Source organism: Parasteatoda tepidariorum, chromosome 3, assembly GCF_982258835.1.
Source record: "Parasteatoda tepidariorum strain Cologne lab strain chromosome 3, Ptep-v5.0, whole genome shotgun sequence".
NCBI classification, from domain to species: domain Eukaryota; kingdom Metazoa; phylum Arthropoda; class Arachnida; order Araneae; family Theridiidae; genus Parasteatoda; species Parasteatoda tepidariorum.
The window spans coordinates 50045539-50068407 of NC_141757.1; the positions used below are offsets into that span (position 1 = coordinate 50045539).

Genomic DNA, 22869 nt, shown 5'->3' on the forward strand with positions numbered 1-22869 from the left:
TTCTGGAATAATTAAATTACGTTTTGAATTTTGAACAACAGCTATAAATGTGTTTTAATTAAAAAAATATTTCATTCAATATTCACTAAGTATAAAATCTAAGTATGAAATCAATTTTTAGAGTTTTTCAACACAAACTTTGGATAGGTATTACACCTCAATTTTTACAGTGAACAGAAAAGAAAATCATTCTTTAGATCGGAGGTCGCAACATTAATGCACTATCTCGCCGTTTATAAATGATAATGAGATCTAACAACCAGGAGGTTTACTAACTTTAAAAAAACAAAGAACAAATATCGTTATACAATATCGTCAATACAAATATCGTCAAAACAAATACATTTTGTCATCTAGTAAATATGATATCACGTTTATTTAAACTGTATCTATTAGAGAGAAACTGAAACTCAATTGTGATTGAGATATTGAAGTGCAGTTAGTACTAATAAATAACAAATCTTATATCTGATTTTTTTATTAGACTAATTAATTTTAATGAGGAAGATGGAACTGTTTTTTGCTATTAACGATTACCGCCCAGCAGAGGAATAAAAGTTATTCAACTGGAGCGTTAATGCGATATATCGAAAATGTTCCAGTGAGCTACTTAGTATGGCTACAATTGACGATTGGGAGATTACTGATTAAGACAGAGGTCCGTCTGCGAATTTTTTGCAGTTGTTTCGTTTATTATGAATAACCTGACGACTCACGTGACTACTTATATGAACCAGCATGTTTATTTGAACAATCTGAACAATCAGGTCTTGCATTTTACTCCGCATGTTCATTGATGATTATGCTGTAGATACACTTATTTTTCAGAATGGCAACAGAAAATTCATCGCTCAGGAAGAATATGAGATTCACATACCCATTACATCTTTATTTGCTTGAAAAATCACCTGACATGAGCCGCAAATAAGAACTGTAAGACATTTAGGAACAGCTGGATAAATCCCGTAATCGGCCAAATTTATGATGCTCTTTTTATTAGTGGCTTACTAGTTTAAAACCAAACCTAAATTAAGGAAGTATGTAGAACCTAGGGTAATCAAAGAAACATGTAGGGTCTTATAGGTATGCAGAAGGCTCTACATACATCACTGTCTTAGGTTTGGTTTAAAATAAGTAAACCCTAATTTCAAACCAAGCCTTGGCAAAACTGAATTATTTACTGTAATTCCAAAATTGTTTATCCAAACGTTTCGATAAAGAAAGCAATACAAATTTTTAGCAAGCAAGACATTTAGAAGTAGAAAAAAGACGAAAAGAAAAAAATTATACATCTGAAATAAGAAACTATTAAAATTTTAATAAATAATCATTATGTGCTAAAAAATTCATTACTGCTATTAATCTTTTGGTTAAAGTATTGTTTATAATAAAATTTTTCTGCCAAATTTCTAAACTTGTTGGGCTAGGCAGATAAAATAAAGCCTATATACATGGCCCTGGAGGTATAAGAGGTTAGTTCTACATTCCTCTCCACTTACATGAATACCTATTTCAAAATATACGTTCTTATAAATCATTTTTCTTAAGTCAATATTTATTTAATTTATGGCAAAGTATTTTTTTCTAACCTATTAAGTGCCGTATGCAATTTCCCAAAATCTTTAAATCAAATTTAATACGATCTTAAAAGTGTATCGAAGTACTCTGAGAGTGAATTTATATAAAAATGTCGAGGTTCCCTGATGCATTATGCATTAAAGCTCTTAGCCGAGGAAGTGTTAAGGTATCAGCTCAATCTGCTATTCCTCAGCAGGTATCCCTCTTAAAATTAATATACCCCGCCGATCCTAACAGCAAAAGCGTGTCTACGATAGTAAAGCAAAGAAAAAATAGGAAATAAAAAGCAACATATCTTGATAATGAAATCCTGTTGTAATGGAACCCCATATATTTTTAGCGGGTAACCCCGTCATTATCGCGCTTTTGGGATGGAAATGCAAACACAAAAAAAAGTAGTTGTCACGCTAAAAAGAACCCCTGATGTAGGATTGTTATTCTATCTGGGAGGAATAAAGCTTTCATCTTATTTGCTAAAGTAAATAATTCTAATGCGGTTACATTTATTTGTCTTGAAGGTTTGAGTTGAAATGATTTCTTTGCCATGAAAAAAATAGAAAAGTTTCAGCATAAACAGAATAAGAAATCGGAAGAAAATAAAAACGAAATGTGTATTTTTATGCTCATATTGAATAAAATGTTACTCTTATCACAAAATGCATTAGATATATATTTTGATCTATTTCAAAATATATCAAAAATAATATATTGGATACCTTTTTAAAATATATATCACATTGGAAATTTCAAATAAATCATAAAATACCTTAAAAATAAATTTAGGATTAATTTAAAATAATACGCACTAAGACTAACTCACAAAATACATTTTAAACTATGTCATAGCATACACTTTGCAATAAATCATGTTTTTGTATTAAAAAATAAACTATAGGATGCATTTTCTCAAACCATCATAGGATACATTTTTAAATAAATTACAGGATATATTAATAAAATTAAAAAATTTATATAAATCGTAGGAAGAATTTAATATTGAATACATTAAACTCCACTTGGAATATATTTTAAAAAACAAATAGTTCGTAATCATGTAATTACCCCAATTATTGGGATAATATAATATAAGCTTAGATATATACACATAAGTTTAGTTATCTCCTACTCAAAATTAAGTTGTTGTCACTTAAAAAATAAATACAACCCAATATTTAACTTCTTTCACATGAGTGTACTTAAAAGGCTCGAGACTATATAATGATAAGCCAGACCAGAAGACTATATTTGCCCATTGGCTCCTAGCTCCTACATTAGCATAAACAGTACAGTTTCTGATTTGGCAAAAGAGATATTGTGTATCTATCAGGAAACAGTAGTTGCATGTAAAAATTTCGCATTTCGAAAAATTAATAGCTGATCGCTGCTTTGCACTCATGCTCACTCGTAATATTAAAATTTCAATTAAAAATATAAAATTATTCTTAACGCAGACATACACAAAAAGTAAACAGATATAATTAGATATTTTTCTTAAATAAATAATTCCAAGTAACTGAAGCAGTACGCATTATTTCCTGGTTGGAAACTTCATTCCCTTCAAAAATAAACAAATCTGAACAATCGACGTGTTTCAAGCGCTTCAAAAATAGGTGCCCATTAAAAGACTTGCCAGACGTGAAAGTAAAGAATTAAAATAAAAAACGCAAAGGTGCCAGCGAAAAATGAAAAAATATAGGTAAGAAACAAATCTGGAAAAATCATCTAGAATGCCGAGAGATAAAAAATATTAAAAAAAATTTGCAAGGAAAAAGGTTAACATAATTAATTTAAACCAGAAAAGAACCTCTTTACCACCATGTTTTTTCTTCTTCTGTTTGTCATTATTTTTCTCTTTCGGCTTCTGTGATTTTTCTAGTTTTGTTTCTCACCCTTATATTTCTTTTCGTTGGCAACTTATCGTTTTTTTATTTATTTAAAATAATTTTTGTTTTCTTTACTTTCACGTCTGGCAAGTCTTGAAAATTGGCGCCTATTTTTGAAGCACTTGAAAAATAACGACTGTTATTTTACACTTATTTATTTTTAAAGCGAATAAAGTTAACAATCATGAGATAGTTTCCATATTTTAAATTTTCAAGTCGTCATTTAGTATTGTTTGTGTTGTATAAATTACTACGTTTGTTCCTAGAATCATAGAAATATTTGTCAATAAGCTATAAATAGGCCTTTTAAAATTAACCACGTAGCTCGTGAATGTGATAAACAGCAGAATAATGGAAATACCTCCCACATAAATGCCAATTAATTAGACATATGATGTAAAGCCTACGCTTTATTGGCACTTTCATTACAATTTCTAACAGTTCGTCCAATGTTCACATACTTAAACCGATTACAATTCCGTTTAATTGAAATTCAAATTAAAAGAGATTATTAACTTTTTGAAGCAGTTTCGAATTGAAATCTTTAATTTAATTGAAATGAAAAATGTATATTAAGTTAACATAAACTAAAACAATTTTTGCAAAGTAGAATGAAAGATTACATTACGAGTTAAATTAATTGAATCAGGATTTATTGATAAATTGAAATATTTTAATGAATGTTGCAGTCTTAATTATGTTTCGACAAAATTTATTTGGAAAGTAAAAAAATTTTATTTGGAAGAAATTCATAAATTAGTCAGAAATTTAGTTATTTGTTGGAAAACGGACAACTAAAGAAAAATTTTGAGCATTATAACTATCTATTAAAAAATAAAGTAAAAAATTATCTATGAACAAAATATATCAAATTCCATAAATGTTTTACACGTATTTATTAGCTTCTACAAAATTCTCTATCAGTTGTTATGTTACAGAAGATAAGCGAATGTTACATACATGGGTTTGCTTCATTAATATATATAAAAAAAATATTCAATAAAAAAATAGCAAAATTTGTTATTGAGTCAAAACGAATTTCGTAAAACAGATTTAACTACCAATTTTGTTGAGGGAAATGTTCACTATTAATTTACTTATTTACTATTGCAATTTCATCCACAAGCTCTTGTTTTTATATATAATTATTTAACTTGGATACAATTCATAGGTTGTTAAATATTTTTCACTAAAGTTACAATGTCACAGCATTATGAAAAGTCAATTCTTGATTTAGTTGTCACTATAATTTTAAAAATTGTAATAATAAGCAAAAATGTCTTTAATGAAAGGATGGCAAATAAATATTGCTGATAAATAACGTTATATATAAAGATATAGTCAATAATAATTTACAGATTAATATCGTTTTAATTTTCCTTCTGTGATTTTCATGCCTAATAAGAGTTCACGAAATCGTAAGACCATATTTCCTATGGTATATTGAGATATTAGTTTCAATCAAGTTTTAATTTTAAAATAAATTCAAATTGTTATTTTAAAGAAATGAAATATTTAGATAGAAAATCTTTTTTAAACTTCAATTTTATTCATATATTTTAGTAAAATATTCATTTAGCTCTTTCCAGAAAAGTACCCACAGAAAAAATTTCTATTTCTATGTCCGGATTTTTCTAATAACATTTGTCTGAAACTAATAACTCAATTCAAAAGTATACTCACAAAACAAATTTCACCGGATAAGTTTTTTTTCAATCACCCAATAAAAAAACATAGTGGCTACATAAAGTCAATATACTACTAAACACTTGTTTAGAATTTTTATGGATGATTAAAAACTTTCTGCTGACACCTTTTGGATGAACAACGAGAACTACAATTGGTTATAGAATGAATGCAATTATAATTACGAGCATAAGAAATTAATTTAAACTTAAACACTATTAAACCATCCTCCCAATATACATCGTAAAAGACGCCAGGAGACGCTAAAATTTCAGCTTCTCAAAGAAAAAAAAAATGGTGGTCTCGTAGAAAAAAATTTTAACTCTTATAGTTAAAATAGAAATGGCTAAAACCATTAGCCTTAAAAAACATTTATGGCGAATTCACAAAAGCTTAGTCTTTTCAAAATAAAATTAATTTTAAAACAGTTATTACAAAACTGATGTTAAATTGCTTCGCGTAGGATTTTTTTTTCAATTTAAAAAACTAGAACAATTATCTTTTAAGAAAATGAAATAAGATCGTATTATATTTTACATATTTTTCAAGTAATATATAAAATTTAAATTCTTGTCATGAAGTAAAATGTTTATGCGAAAAAATATGGACATTATTTGATATTCATATTTTTCCTTTAACATTCCATAGAATTTTTACCATAGATTAAAAAAAGTCACTTGAAACAACAAATATAATAATAGTTATTTGATATTTATATGAATGCTTAAAATTTGTTATTGATATTGTTTACATAAACAATGAGAACTGGGTAAAGGAAAAATTCATTTATGTTTATAACCATGAGCTTAAATTAAACTGAAATTTCTTTGCGTTTTTTTAAATGTGCAATATGTTACAAAATTATCATTAAACTTTATTATTTAATAAAATAAAATTGAAATTTTTTAATGCATTTTTAAATAAATTATACATTGTAAGTTCTTTTTGTAGGACTATTAATATGGAAAAAAAACTTCCACATATTTTAAACTCATATTTTTTCAATAATTTGTCTTAAACTATTAATCTTAAGCAAAACTATGAGCAAAAACAACTTAGTTCGATAACTTTATTTTCAACCATTTAAAAAAATACTATTTACAACAACTGTAATAAACGCTGATTTAATTTATTTTTGTAGATAATTATTAAATTGCTTCTGATATTCAGTTTTAAACACATTTTCAAAATTTCTTGGTACTTTTCTGAATATCTAATATGATGCATTAGCCACGCGAAATTTCTTACAATTCACAGGAATAAAGAAAATTATGATGTTTTTCTTCAGACACTTGTGAAAAAAAACTTTAGTTCTTGAAGATTGAATAAAAATGGCGAATGCCATAAGCTTTAGCAAACAATTATGGCGAAATCCTCGTAAACCTAGTCATTTCGAAGGAAAATTGATTTTAAAACTGTCATTAGTAAACTGAGGAGAAAATCACTGATATAATAGAGATTGCTTTCTAATTTTAGTACGAAACAGATGTTTATGGATTTTTTAAGTAAATGCCGTTTTTATCTAGTTACAAGATTTTAATCTTTATGCGTTCGAACAAAGAAAATAGTCTTTCCAAAAGTGATCGTTAGGTAAAATAAAGAATGTGTAATAGTAAATAAGTAGTAAAGCAAACTGGGAACTAAGCATAAATAAAAATGTAGTTTTTATCTAACTTAGCAATTGCATAATGAAAAATTAAGTATTAAAAGTTTCTGAAGAGCTTATAAGTCAAATTATGTTAATTCATTGACTTAGAATTTTCTACTTTTTTTGAAAAAAGAAGAGTATCATTTCTGAACAAACATTTTCATGATTAACTGAAAGATTATATTTAGTTTCATCAAACAATCAAAGTATTAATTATTCAGATACTTTATGTTAATTGAATTGAAACACATAAGATTCAAAATGTATATACAGTACCGTTCACTGGACACAGCATTATTACAGTACCCTTCACTGGGATACAGCATTATTACAGTATGTATCGCTTATTAAATTTGCATGGGAAGAAACCCTTCATGGCGAATTTTGTTTCTCTCCATTGGTAGTTAAAATTCATAAAATAATAATATTAAAAAAGCGTAAGTCATGAAGCTTTAAATGCTGAAAAGATTTTTTTTCTAAATTATCAAAATATAAATAAATTATGGTAGGATTACTTTATTTCTGCGTGGTTATGTAAAATCCTGCTATAGTTTATTCATATTTTGAAACAAAATCAGCACTTAAAGCTTCATGGTTTATACTCTTTATATCAAAGTTCACTCTGTATATCAAAGGTCACTCAGTATATCAAATTTTAAAAAGTTTCCTCTTGTAATTTAGTGTACTCTTCATCACTGAGCAGCAAACCATGTTAAATATTAGGAGACATTTTGCCTAGATAAGAAGCATTACGCTTGAAGCTTCATGATTTACATTTGGTTTATCTAAATTCAAGTTATCCTTATTTTAAATTACAAATAGAGGAAAAAAAAGAATTTGTCATGAAAGGTTTCTCTTTCAGCATAGTGTATTCTTCCCATCAGAGCCAATAACTACGTAAAATATTAAACATTTTGTCAAATGTTCAGTGGTTTTAAAATATATTTCTAAAATGGATTCGTATAGTGTATAAAATAATTGAAAATTACAAATTTCATTTACGGAATCATAAGTAAGTTATTTTTTAACATAATGTATGCAAATAATAACTAAATGAATTATTAATTCAAAACTGATGAGACTTTGTAATCGGAAGCATTTTGAATTTATTTTTTAAAAATTATTTTGTAGTGATTTCTTTTTATTATTCCAAATTTTCCATTTTTACCATATTGCGAAATTCAAACTATGAATAATTATTTTTTATTATTATTATTATTATTATTATTATATATATATATATATATATATATATATATATATATATATATATATATATATATATATATATATATATATATATATATATATATATATATATATATATATATATATATATATATATATATATATATATATTTAAATGGTGTTATATTGTATAGAGATATAACACGCTTGATTCAAATTATAACTGAAGGTATGAATAAAGCAAAAATTAGAAGAGATGCTTCCGTCAGCACTTAATTTCTTTTGACAAGATGACATCCCTTTGAAGTAAACCTTAAATAAACGCATTATTATTAATATTTTTAAGAGTTTATATGGTTCTTATATGGTTATATGGTTCTTATATGGTTTGCTTTGCAAACAAAGCTCGCTTTGCTCGCTACTAACTTAGGTACATTGCAAATGCACAAAATTCTAAGACTTCAAAACAATCATTCAAATCCATATAACAACTTTTTTTAAAAAAAAAATACATCTTTTTAGTAAATACTAAGTCATTAAAATAAATTTGAATTCAAATAAATGACATGTAATTCGTTAAACCTGTTAGAAATGTGCTATATTATGAAATCTTAAGATAAAATTTCTAAAACTGATATCTCTTTAAAAAGGTTAAAATTTTGGATATAATTAAGTCTATTAAAAATTGAAATAAGTGAACTGCAATGGAAAAACCTGCATAAACAAATAAATTCTAGTAAAACAAATAATTTCGTGATATAAATCAAAAATCGTCAAATAAATTCGTAATATATAAATTCGTGAAAAAAAGCGCTTTCGACAAAATTCTAAAACAGAGATCTATCGACAAAGACTACTCACTTCTGCCTAGCTTATGCTCTCTCTGGTTATTTCAGTTTCCGTTTTTAAAAGCTCTATATGTTGAGCCATCTCAGCTAGATTTGTCACGTGACAAATTTAGCGGCAATCATTGGTCGATTTTCTAGCGTTGCCATTCGGGGAGTTGTAATGAGGCTTTTTTTGTCGCCGTGTAAGAGAAATATATATAAAGATTTGTTGTGAATTTATATTAACAAAGTGATTAAAAATTTAAAAATTTCATAAAATTTTGTATCTCTTAGAAAAAAAATTAACAAAAACAAACATTTTAAAATATTGTTTAAATTAACAAGTTCATGGCATGTTTTAAATATTTTATAACAAATCAGGATATGATTAAAAGACAGATTTGTTTATTGTTCAAATCGAATTCTTGTCATATCTGGTGGGTCACGTTTCCCTTAAAAATGAACTTTATATCTATATCTATACACATTTATATGTTATATATATATGTATCTATATCATAATATATATATATATATATATATATATATATATATATATATATATATATATATATATATATATATATATATATATATATATATTAAATATTATTGGTGAGGCTAGAGTGGTCACAACTTTGAAAATAGCATTTTTAGCTTCATTGATTACATTGATTTATTGAAATCGTTTAAAATTTCAAGAAGAAACGTAGTTTGATTGACATGTTTTATGATTCACATAACTAAGAACGAATCTCTTGAAAATATTTGGTGTTTATGCTACAAAACTAATTACAAATAGAGCAAATGAGTTTTTCTGTAGAAGTTTTTTTTAAAAAATATCTGGTCATTGTAATGAGATGGAAAAAGTATTTATTTGAAAAACATGCACTTAAGATTAAAATGTTGATTAACAATGTTTATAATAACGTTAAACAAAGGTAACAAAATATTTGATACTATTGTTTTTTACTTAAAACCAACAAATTGATGGATTTAAGAAACTTAAACTTAAAAAATATTATTTGAATTAATTATTTGTTCGGAACATAAAATTTATTATTTAGAAAAATATGAATTATTAAAATTGTTTGTGAGTCTTTTATTTTCTGTTCGAAAAAAGGAAACTTTTTATTTCAAATAAGAATTAATGCATTGAAAATAAATATACAACACAAAAAAAAACGAATTATGCAGAATAACTTTTGATCAGATTTTTACGTACTGGGACTCACTAATTCTTCGATGCTATGACTATATATTTGCGCAGCAGAAATTTTAAGTAATGAAATCAGAAAAAAACATACCTTTTTATCGACAGATCAGAAACTTTGACCCTTTAAAATGTAGAGGAAAGTCGTAATCTAGGACAAGTGGTCCCAATAGTTCGGTCTGGAAATCGGTTTAGAACTTTTACTACTTTATGCTAATTTTAATTTTTGTTGTTTCGCTAGTTCTCGAGAGCTTTTCAAGTGATATTAAGTTTTTTTCACTCAATTATAAATTTCATTTATCAAAAGATACTTACAGGCAAGAAATTAATTTTTATAATTATTTATTATTTTTTGTCATTTTATTTGATATTGGTAAAAATAATTTTTAAATGTAAGATGTACAAATTTTTACATCATTATAAAGAATGTTTTTTTTTTTGTATTTTGACTTATCAAATTACATTCTTTAAAATAATATAAAAATTTCCTTACCTTACATTTAAAATTTTTCGACTGTTATTAAATAGTAAAATATAATAAAAAATAATTAAAAATAATTTTATTATCTTAATTTATGTTTCGAAAAACAAATTTCATAATTGCTTGCAAAAACTTTCTAATTTCCTTGAAAATTTATCGCGATCTAGCGAAATACGCACCCTTTGTGAAACCGTAATAACTTATAAAGAAGGAGAACTGCAAAAGCAAATTCTAATTCAATGTGTTGTGAGGCTTCTCTTTTTGGACATGAATTCAATTTTTTGAAGTCATATAAGAAAAATATCAAACATGATTAATATATTATTTTCACTGTTTTTCTATTTTGTGTTTCGATGTCGTCAGGAATTAATCAAAAGCAGGCAGTTTTGTCAGCATATTTTTAGATTATTCAGAAAAATAAGTAAAATTAAGTTTTCATGCTTATATGATTGAGATATTTTTTTTTCAAAAGCAAAATGTCTCGAAGTTAAAAAAAGTTGAATAAATCTGATAATTATTGATTCAATAACGTTTATATATGTATTATGAATATTATTGTATTAACAATCGTTCCAAGAAAAATACTGAATGGTTCAAGAAAAATTACTGAAATTATTTTAAATTTAAAGTGGTGTCGATATAGTTTTAGTTTTTTGCTTAATTGTGTTGTGCTAATTAATCTCTTTTTAAAGATTTTACTTGAATGGATATTCAGCCAGTTCATTTTAAATAATATTGAATCAACAATGATATTTCAGCAAAGGAATAATGTCTTTTTATTGCTATAGTGTTGATACTAAGCACTTTTTATTTAACGGGTATAGAAAAAATCGACAGATTTACAAGTAGATCAAGAAACATATTATTCCTTGATTTTACTATAGGACAATATTATTATCAAAACTATAAGTGCTCTTTTAAATTTTGTATAGGTGCACATTATAAATGTGCTTTGTTACAAAATGTACGTGCTTAGGATGGTTGAAATCAAAAACCTTTAAAATAATATATTTTTACCTTGAAGATTCGCATTCTTCTAAAGTTGTTATAAACGGGTAGAAGAATAAACTTAATTAAAACTTAATTTAGAAAAATATTATTTGGCGATTTCAATATAATACAATCTTATTTTCAATATAATAAGTACATTTTTAATTACAACGTATGCGCAAATTATAAATGAGCATTGTCTGTTACAAAATGTATGGTGTTGAATCAGTAATAATATAAAATAATATAGTTTTCCCTTGGAAATTCACATTCTGCGAAAGTTGATAAAAACGAGTAAAAAAGTTGCTATAAAAGTGAAAAATGGATGCAAAAAATAAACGTAATTACAACTTAATCAAGAAATATATTATTCAAAGATTTTAATAAAATACAATCTTATTTGCATTCTAATTAGCACATTTTTAATTTCAACATATGTGCAAATTATAAATGTGCTTTGTTTGCTACAAAATGTGCGTAGGGTGGGGTGCAGTCATAAACATATAAAATAATATAGTTTTACCTTGGAGATTCACATTCTGCTAAAGTTGCTGGATGGCACCAAAGTAGCATATTTGTTGTGTGAAAAATTCCAACAATACCACTCGATGAGCCCCTCCGTCCTAAAAAGGGGGGTGATGCCTTTGCTTCCCATTTTGGTAATAAGGGAGTTGCTCTATCAACGCAAAGGGATCTTGATCTGTCTCGTTTGGGAAACGAACCTTTGAAGTTTGCAATCTGAGGATTTGGATGCTGTCCGTGCTTTAATGGCATATTTTTAATATTTGAAAATTTTACAGATATTAAAAGTTAATTTAACAGCAAATTTCAAAGTTTTTACAGTTGTCATATTGTATATTGCAATTTTTTTGAAGAAATATCAAGAGCAGAAATGTGCGCAGTTTTCTTACTTTTGAATATTTTTCCTCTTCCTCGACTTTTAGCGAATATATAAGTATATATAATAAATTATTCCTACTTTAGTATTTAAACAAAAAGATGGAATAAAATTTTCGTATATAGAATAAATGTCACGTTGGACGATTGCAACTAAATCCACAGGTGTGCAAAAGTCAAGTCGAAGATTTTTTCCTCTATTTATTTTTGCTTTCAGAAGAGAGGATATATATTTTTTCTTTTCCACTAGAAAAGGGTGAAAAAATGATTCACTAGAGTTGCAATAAATAATAAATAACAGGAGATGTGTCTACTTTTTCGGTTGAAAATCCAGGTATCTCCCCGCGTCGCTTAGAATCTTAACTGTGAAATACCTTGAATCACTTTGCAGATAGGCTACCCTAACTCCGGCCACGCGTGCGCACTCTGCTACATCGAACGCATTTCTGGCGTTCGGCAGCGCTTCGACGAAAGAACACCCTTTTTTACTGAGAGTGGAAAGAAAACTGCAACAGGGGGAAGGCAAAGCGCGAAAAGAAAAACAGGGAAGAAAAAAAAAGAAAAAACAATGCCTTGAATGTCGGTCTTCAGTTTATCAGGTGGATCTCTTTTAGTTGAAATGATTGCAGTTGTTTCTTAGAAATGAAAGCAAGAAAAATATCGTCTGAGAAATAGAAATTTTTCTTGTTCTTTTTTATTCCATACAATTCTGGTTTTTCATTTCGATAGGCTGTTTGTGTCAATCGCAGGTGCGATGTGGTGTAAATGTTTGATTCATATTACGGTATTTGTCTGCTGAAAGAAATCTTTCCACGTGAAGAATTTTTGTATGAAAAAGAAATGCTTTCTCTTGTCAGATTTGATCAAAGATATCATACAAGTAAAGATATCTCAAATTTTGCATGACGCAGCGTTGCGAGCATATAGGTTATTGCTTGGAATATTATTTTAAATTACAAACATATGGTAGATTTATATCTGTAAACATAACATCTGTTGCAGCTGACATGTACCATTAAGAAATGAATATTATAAGTTTATATATCCGTTTAGTCTGTCATTAGTGTAAAGTAAATTATATGCAAAATGAGCTTCAAACTTAATCTTTAATTTCTAAATAGTAAAAGATTTAATGTTTTCAAATAAGGACTTTACTTCTAAGGACTGCTATTCCATACAAAATTAAATGTTAGAATATGGAGAAAAAATCAAATGTTTTCACAAAAAAGTCTCAAAGTTTTACAAAACATTATTCTCAATTTTTTTGAGTTATAAATTTCAATATTGCTTTTAATTTTTTAGCATATTTTAAAGATTTAAAATAATCGTAATAAACTATGCCTTGAATCCGCTTTTTCTTGCAAATTTAAATGTCAGAATATTGAGGGGAAAAAAACAAATTTTAAAAACGACATTTAAAAAAAAATAACTCATTGATAAAAAAAAGCCTACAAAACATTTAAAAAAATTAATTTTCTAAAATAAACTCTTAATTTTTTGAAAACGCGTTTTTCGCAGAATGTATTATCTGGTATTGTTTTTATTATTTTCTTTAATATGTATGCATAATTTTTTTTGAGCTTAATTTTCTTTTAAGTTTCAGTACTCTGTCAATTTATTGTATGAGACATTTCTTTCAACATATTTTTTATTACAAAATTCGATTTTATAATCCAAATCTTTACACTATTTAAATAATTTTTTAAAAATTTAAATAAATATTTTAATTGTAGCCAAAAGTGTAATTTTCTTAGAGATTATTTCTTAATTTAATATGAGAGTTGCTACTTTGAAATTAACCAAAATATTTTAATCTCGTTAAAACAATTATGCTGAATTTTTATCAATGTAAAAAAAATAATATTTCTGTACTTGAAATAAATTTTGAAAACATTGAAGAAATGAAGGAAATGTAATGAATTCTCTTTTTAATTTCCAATCATTTTACAAGCTTTAATTTATAATTTTATCAATCTACTAGCTGAAATTATTTTAATTTTTATTTAAGCAGACAATTTTATTAAACAAATCTTGACACTTAAATGTATGGAAAGTCAAAATCGTAATACCTATAAGCAAAATGTTTTCCTTTATTAAGTCTGAAATTATAACATTATTTATTTACTAACTCATTATTTATTTATTATATCAATTTCGTGATCTTCAGTTACAGTTTTACTAAAATTGAATTAATTATTGATAATTAATATAATTTCCCTCTTACTACTAACTCTATACAAACTATCAATATTACTATATGAACTATCATTATTATAGCAAATGATTACGTAATGAATTGTATAATTGAATCTTATTAAACATGTAAGAAAGATTTCTTTTAAATCTTGCTTTGGGTTTCGTAATTTAAAAGCAATTGTATAGTAAAGTTAAAAGTATCGCATTTTAAAAGTAATACATATTTTTAAATAAACTATTTTTACATAGAATCTTTGAAAACTTAACGATAGATGCGTTAAGTTGGAGTCAGTTTTAATGAGAGTGTACTAGTATATAATTCTTCGCTCCGAGTATATACTGTTTACTATGTAAATTCCAAGAAAATGATTAATTTATCTAATCATCCTCGATGAATCTTCTTTGATTTATTGATTATCTACTTATCTTGATTTACTTATTTCATAATCTAATCTTTGCTTGCTGCAAAAATAAATTGCTAGTGATTATTTTTTAAAAGCGTTCTAACGTGTTTAAAAAGTTCTGGTGAGGACATAGACTCCACACATCTTCTCTGCTGCTCTGCACTTTGCAGGAATTCTATCACTGAACGCTATTGAGAAGCTAGAGACATGTCGTGATTAATAGACTCTGTTGCAGCATCTTTTGTTTGTGTTCTTTTTTTAGATGTTTATGGATGCTGTTATTGTTGACATGAGGTATGAGGACATTGAGGTATGAACTGCCATTGGAAATTAAAAAAAAATTTAAAAATTTACTTAGATTCGATTCTGCATTACACTATTTGCAAAAAAAATCAAAACTTTTGAGGAGATAATGCTGCTATTCTTCGTAAAGAACAATATTAATCCATCAATGAGTTTTCCTTTTATGACCTTTTCCTTTCATAAAGAGATACAGATTTAAAATATAATTAATCAAATATCTTAATGTAATAATATTGATAAAGATTAAGTTTGTTCACTGGAAATTGTGAGCAAATCTCATGCATAACTCTAACAATTTTCTTAAACCAACATATGGTTAAATAAAACTTGTTTAAATAAAAGCGACAGCAACTGCCACATCTGGAAATAAGTATTCGTGAAACCATCACTTCCAGTTCCTGTTTAGCATAACTATCCTCATTTTCACATTATCATGGAAACTTAGAAATACCACTCGCGGTCTCTCGAACAGAATTACAATTTACATAAGTATCATAATGTTCGAAGTTCGAAATGGGATCAGAAGGATTCGCCATGTAGAAACCACCCAAAGGACCAAATATGTTGAGGACATTGAGGTATGAACTGCAATAGATTTGATTCTGGAATACTAATATCAGAAGTACAAATTCAAATGAAAGTGGGTTTCTAATAAAATGGTTAGGATGAAATGTCTTAACAAGTTATAGTTCAGAGAAACTTCCTACTTTTCAAGAATGCATTTGTAATTTTCAGATAATTTCAAACTTGGCTTAAAATAATAATTTTATTCATGGTGTTTTGTTTACAATACTGAGGCATCAAAATATAGGAAAACTAAGGTAAATATTATATAATTAAAACAATAATTGTCTATCTTGAATTGTAATTTTAAGCTAAATTTTAGTTCAAAGATGTTAAAGCCATTTTAAATGCAGATAGCACCAATTTTTTTTACAGTAATGGAAATAATTTCTGTGTCTGCCTAAATTATTTTGTATAAGTGCTAGTTTCATAACAGGTTTAACGAAATTCAGCAATAATTCGCAGCATTAAAAGAAGTATTAACTATGATATTATTCTGTAAAGCATGCTTATTTTAAAGTCAATTTAGAAAAATTTTACGAAATATTATAGTATTATTGGAAACTTTTGCTTTGAAATAGCATCAAGTGCATTATTATTTCGTGGATAATGATTGCTTGGAAGCAGCTTTACATAAATTTGGCAAAATTTTCGTAACTTCAAATATCGTTTGCACTAATTAATTAGCATATTTTAAGTCACACCCTTGAACCATTAAGATTGAGTCCTAAAGCATGAAGATCTGACTATTAGATCAAAAATTATTCAAGGTGGCCCTTTTTTTTCATTGTTTATAAAAAATATTAAAAGTATTATAAACATTATTAACTACACTGAAAATTATTTCTCATTCTTTCATAATTACTAATCCTTCCTATGCTTACGCTGAATAGAATTAGCTAATTTGTTTTTGATATTGTTATTGCGGACAGGTACGTAACTCAGATTTTGTTTTTGTTTTGAAGAAGTAATAAAACTGAAAATTCAATATAAAAGATGCATATTGAATCTTTAGAGTTCATTTAAATTTTAAAGTAATGAAAATATGTTTTTCTAAGCATCAAAGGATATTATTCTAAAATTAAAATTATATTTACGAAAGATTTTAACAGTTTTTTTTTTCATTTATTCGTCAATTTTAAAGGTTAGTGTTTAAATCGCTTCACTATTTCTGCAATATACTTATATTTTCCTTTACTTAATCTTTAAACAAAATATCTTGAAACTTTAAGTCGCTATATATAATCTAAGATTATTAAAGTTTGCCTCCTTTTAATGTTCTGCAATAAAATGTCAAATGTTTTTAGATATTTCATTGTAATTGCATTCTGATTTATTTTTAAATGCTGCAATGAATACAGATAGTTTTCTATAGAAACTGTTTGTCTCAAAAACTAGTCAGACTGGCGACATAGAGATTTACTTGGATCTGAGCCAGCTCAAAGTTTGAGATTTAGTAGAGATCAATAACTAAATTGAATTTTCATCTCGTTAAACTAGGCAGAATGTAATCTTAAATAAATTGCAGAACTATTGCTTCTGACATATTTTAATCATCGTTAGTGTTAAAATTCAACGTGAGCTTAACATCCTAGTTAGATAGATCAAAATTTAAAAATAAGTTAGCAGATCATCGTTACTTTATTGAGCGTAAAACTAAACATTTAGAAAATTGAAAACGCCTCCCTCATTATACTCAACATAGTCGAAAGAGAGTTTTATCTTTTTTCATTCTATCTTGTGACAAATCTCAGTTAAAAATATAACTTGAGAATCATTTTTTTTCAATCTTAGATCGTGTTAAAATGCAAGCAACATGACCTTATCCATGAAGTTTTGCGAATTAAAATTCAAAAGTCATTAACAGCATGTTCTAAACATGACCAAGCATTTTAAAAAATGATTGAAAGATACAAAGAATAAAAGATAACAAATCTCGCCTTCGGCTTCACAATATTTATTTATTGCCACTAAGTTTCGAGTTTAGTTGAAAAGCACGTTAATGCTGCTAACTTGAAATTATAGCGCTGTTTTTTGAAGCTCTGTCGCCAAGGAAAATTAAAAAGTCATAGTTTAAATGCCTTACACTTGAAGTAATGCAGTGATTTTAAACTGTATATATAATCTTGCCTTTACGAATTATCTGGGCTTTAGAACACAAAAATAACTTAAGCATTTTAAAAGTCATTAAACTTTATCAAAAATCGCCATTTTGGCGACATTTTTCCACTTAGATTTAAATTATCAAAATCACTGCCTTTTTCTCAATTTGCGCAATTTTTATGAGCCCAATAAATGCAACATTGGAGTAAATTTTTGAGTATTAAAAATTTAGACCACAGTCGCTTTTTTTTCGTAGAACTTTGGCCTTTCTTCATATTGACGTTTTGCGCCATTTTCAAAGTAAGCGTAGATATCGCTGTCTTATGATAGTCTAAGTATATGATATTATAAGTATTATGATAGTGACTACTTGACCAAGAGTCATTAGTAACAGTTTCAAGCTCGCAACAGATATAAAAATCGAAAAAGAGCCATAAAAGGATTTTCTCGAAATAACCTTCATACAGCAACAATCTTTTGCAGTCTATGAACAAGTTTAGTTGACTCACATTCAAAAGCTGCAGATTGAAAAGTTTAACACGCAGCAGAAAATATTGTTTTCGTACTTTTCCCATGTATCTGTTGAACTCTGATTAAAAGAGTCATTAAGATGATTTATTGATACTGTAACCCCATCTATGAACAAGTCTATGAACAAGTTTAGTTGACTCACATCCAAAAGCTGGAGATTGAACAGTTTAACACGCAACAGAAAATACTGTTTTTGTACTTTTCCCATATATCAGTTGGACTCTGATTAAAAGAGTCCTTAAGATGATTTATTGATACTGTAACCCAATCACTCATAAAAAATAGTATTAAGGAGAATATCTAAAAATTAATTACAAATGTAGCTTATGATGCCATCTAGCAGATAAATTCAAAGTCAAGAATTACATCGTTCAGATCGTAAAAATAAATAAAGAAAATTGTTGGTTTAGCATAACAAAATGGTGATACGTAACCATTAATGTTAAATAAATTTGTAATTAAAGTAAGTTTGCTTATACTATACTTTCAAATTTTTTGGGGATATTTACGTGTCGTGATATGTCGCACCAACTACAATCGCCAAGGTGCCAAATAGATTTTAAACTTGCAATTTTTTTAAAAAAAAAGACATGTAGATGTTTTCTCGGGGGTGGTTACGAGTTATACCTTTCCAGTTGGTCCCTTTCTGTGATGTTTTTTTCAGTTTCATCCCGGGCCACTGCCTGGAAGTTCCCAAGACTTGGCGATTATTATGCCACAGATCATGACACGGAAATCTACCCAATTTTTTTACATAACGATAAAATGTCACAAAAAATCATTGTTTACTGTTAGCCATTTTTACAATTTGTTGATATGTTAATATTTCCTAAACAGGAAGATTTTTTTTTCATGTGACGTGTATCAATAATTGTTTGTTTTTCTGAGATACGTAAAAGGTGCAAAGGGCACTGCTAATTATCCGATAAAGCACACATATTAAGTCGTTTGGGTTAATTTAAGATTTTTTCTTTAAATTTTGTGATTTTTTATAACTTTTACATAATCAATGTTGATCATGTCAAAGTTGAAATGATGAAATATCTTTATTGTTTAAAATGTAAAAAATTCTAACTAAATGTTTCTCAAATTTATTGTTAAAATTTATGCATCGAAACATTGGCATAAAAAAACGTATGAAACTTAGCCTAATACATGCAACTTAAACTAATAGATGCACATGCTTATAAATATAAACTTCATTCTTAGATCCAGATAACAAAATGTTTTGAAAAATATCACTCAATTCTGTGCTTAGTAGAAATGCACATTTTACATTATTTGTTTAATATCAGTCGTTCTCTAAAATATGGAATATTAAATTTAGGGAAAAGGTCTGTGTGTTTAACTGAAATGACAATTACGGCTTGGCCTCGTTATCAAAATTAATTGTCATGAGGGTAAAAGCTGATTCAGCTATAATCTCCAAACTATGCCACATTAATCCCTCTTAAGGAATTATTAATAGGTATTATTAAAACTACATTTTCTTAGATATTAAAAACTTGACCTCATTTAATATGAAAGCTTTGAAAACTATACAACTGATCAGATAATTTAAATTTGGAATACTGATTGACAAATGGTTAAAAGTAAATATAGACTTTAATTGAAGTTAACTATTGTATGGAAACAAAAGAATTTTTCAGATTTAATAAAATTACATTTAATAAAATTTAAATGGTTTTTAAGTGCAAAAACAAATTTAGCTTAATTTAAAAATTATTGCCCCAAAAACTGCATATTTTAAACTATTCTGCTAACATAGAGTTTTGTATGAAACGGAAAAGTATGCAGATTTGGAATCGATGGGTTTATCGTACGTGAAATGAAGTTTAAATGAAAATATAAATATCACCTTTCCACTTTTATATTAGTCTTGTTTATGCTATTCTATCTGCAGTCACACTTTGAAGGCAATTTTTTTTAAATCATTTAAAGCAGAGGGGTGTGCTTCTTCTTTTCCAGTAGCGCTAACTACGGCCAATAATTCAACTTCCACCAAATACATACTTCTCAGCCTATTTTACAGGAAAGACACATCCACACACTATCCATCCATCCGCAGATAATACTTTTGACCTGAACCACAGCATGATCTATCTTCGATCCAGTACCCCCAGAGGTACTGATTTGTTACGGGAACGAGGACTTTGTGTCCCCGACCGATTTAGTGTATACCAGTCACCATTTTGTACTCATTTCGAACTCACGACTTATTGGACATGGATCTTATGCCCTACCAAACAGACTATCCCAGCCCAGTAGATTTAAATATAACATGCAAATAGGAGGATATATATATATAATATAAAATTCCATAACTGTTACAGAATATTTTACAATGGAGATATTAAGGAGGTATTATGGATATAATGAGCCTTAAGTGAAGGCTATACTTATATAGAATTTTTTATTAGCTGCAGAGAAAATCAGCCGATCACAGGCGCAATTTTAGGGAAGATTCGCCTGGTATAGTAGTTGCACGAGATTGAATTGAATGAAATGAATTTGACCACTATGACACGTAAATAATTAATATCATTTTCATTAAATCATATAGAATTTCTTAAGCCGTGGCTCCCTATCCTGACAAATATTGCAAGACCTGTACCAGGGATCACCAAAATCGTTAGCAATTACGATTCTTCCTTAATTTATTATAATTAATTTTTATATACTGTATCGGAAAATAGATTAAGATAGGACTATATGAATAAAGAAAAAACGAAAACATTCCGACGCATTTTTTATTGTATTTTATTTTTTAGCTTGTGACTTACTTAAAATTTTCACATTGCTCTATGTCTTAAAATTAAAAGTTAAAGCTAATGACCAATGTAGTATATTGCGAGTAAAGAAACTGACAGCTTTTTTACGTAATGCATATGGAGTCCCCCGCAATGTTCTTAAATATAATATGGTATTCATTCCAAAACATTTAAGAAGCCCAGATCTAGTAAGATAATAGGTATGGTGATGATCTGGTAAAAGTATGGCACTGTATTTCACGTCTCTAACAAAATATCTCAAGGATCTTGGGAGGTTAGAGGAAAAAAACAGGTCCAACTTTACAAAATGGAAGTGTTTTTGAGGTTGAAAGGGGTAAAAAAATATACACCAAAGGTAGAAAATGAGGTTATGTTTTGTACCAAAAATAACCACATCAATAAACCTCAATTTCAACCTCATCTACCCCTGATATATTTCTCAGCAATACTTTGAGTTAGTATCTGGGAAATTAATCATACCTCAAATATGCTTATTTGCTTGAAGTGTAGAAAAAATAACTTCTCTAAACTGATTGCTCTAAGGTAGATTTCTATTAGCTTCATAAAAACATCATGCTTTTCGATTATTAGCCTTGGGAGACTGATTTTTTAAGGGTGTTTTTAAAGTAAACTTCAAATAAGCCTAAAACAACCTCAAAAACACCTACAATTTTTGTGAGGGTAGAGTAAATTATATAATAATCAGTCGCGTATGGAATTTTTTAATATCAGTAGTGGGAATAAATCGATTGCAGTGATAAATTACACTTCTGAGTGGGTAGAGGAGTGGCTTTTTATAGTTCTTATGCGAGGTCTGAGCATCATGATTGGTAAATGGGATGTGACCTCCAGGATACGTGGGAAAAGTAGATTATCATTAAATTCAGCGCTTTTAGTGGAAATCCAATGAGCATTTAGGTAAATTACACTTGCCATGTGTCTAGAAATTTTGCTTGTACAGTTATTATGAGACACCTTGAGGGCCTTGTTTCTAGGATGTTGGATTCGTTTTCGTGAGAACGGGAGCTCGAATCCAACCGGCCGAAGAATCCACGTGTATTAAATAAAAACTGGTACTCGTTAAACCTGTCTGGGTCATGAAGTACTCCAAGTTCCCATATCAAATCAATACCTATGGAGGTACTGAATTTGAGATTGATAGTTCTCTGATTCAGATCAAAATTACGATATGTGCATGAATGAATGGGATATGATTGAGCCCTCCCTAAAAAACTGGCTGTGATGTTTGTGCGGCTAAAAGTCGTATTCTTGGCTATAGATGGCGCCACAGGAAAAACAAGAAGCTCACCTCTGCATTAAAAATTCGCTTGCTTTTTAAGCAGGCTTTCTGATGCTGGCAAGTAGCATAAGTAACACCACAACACAGTTATCATACATTTCCCGTAGCCAAAAGGTTAAGATATTTTTTACCATTGATGTATACGTAATTTAAAGTGCTTAAAATGTCCAGCATTCAGAGACCATAAAGTTTCTGTCGAAGATTAAAACAAATTTTCTTATCTTAACAGCTAACTACTTTTTTTTTTAAATTTAGAGTGTGGAATATAAAATATCAGATTTATCAATTGTTTTTTTTTAATTCTTC

The 22869-nt window shown here is 27.6% G+C and overlaps 1 protein-coding gene across 7 annotated transcripts in view; it reads right to left on the bottom strand.

Annotated features, from left to right (window-relative positions):
• Positions 1-22869, bottom strand: part of LOC107436145 (GTPase-activating Rap/Ran-GAP domain-like protein 3) — a 607350-nt gene that overhangs the window by 133137 nt on the left and 451344 nt on the right. For 2 of the 7 annotated variants that reach the window (XM_016047728.5, XM_016047735.5), the window contains exon 1: positions 12018-13619. The exons of the other annotated variants lie outside the window; for them this stretch is intronic. In XM_016047728.5, coding sequence (XP_015903214.1) covers positions 12018-12268 — 251 coding nt within the window. In that variant the 5' untranslated portion in view covers positions 12269-13619. Of the gene's footprint in view, positions 1-12017; positions 13620-22869 lie in introns of those variants that run through there. 7 annotated transcript variants of the gene reach the window in all.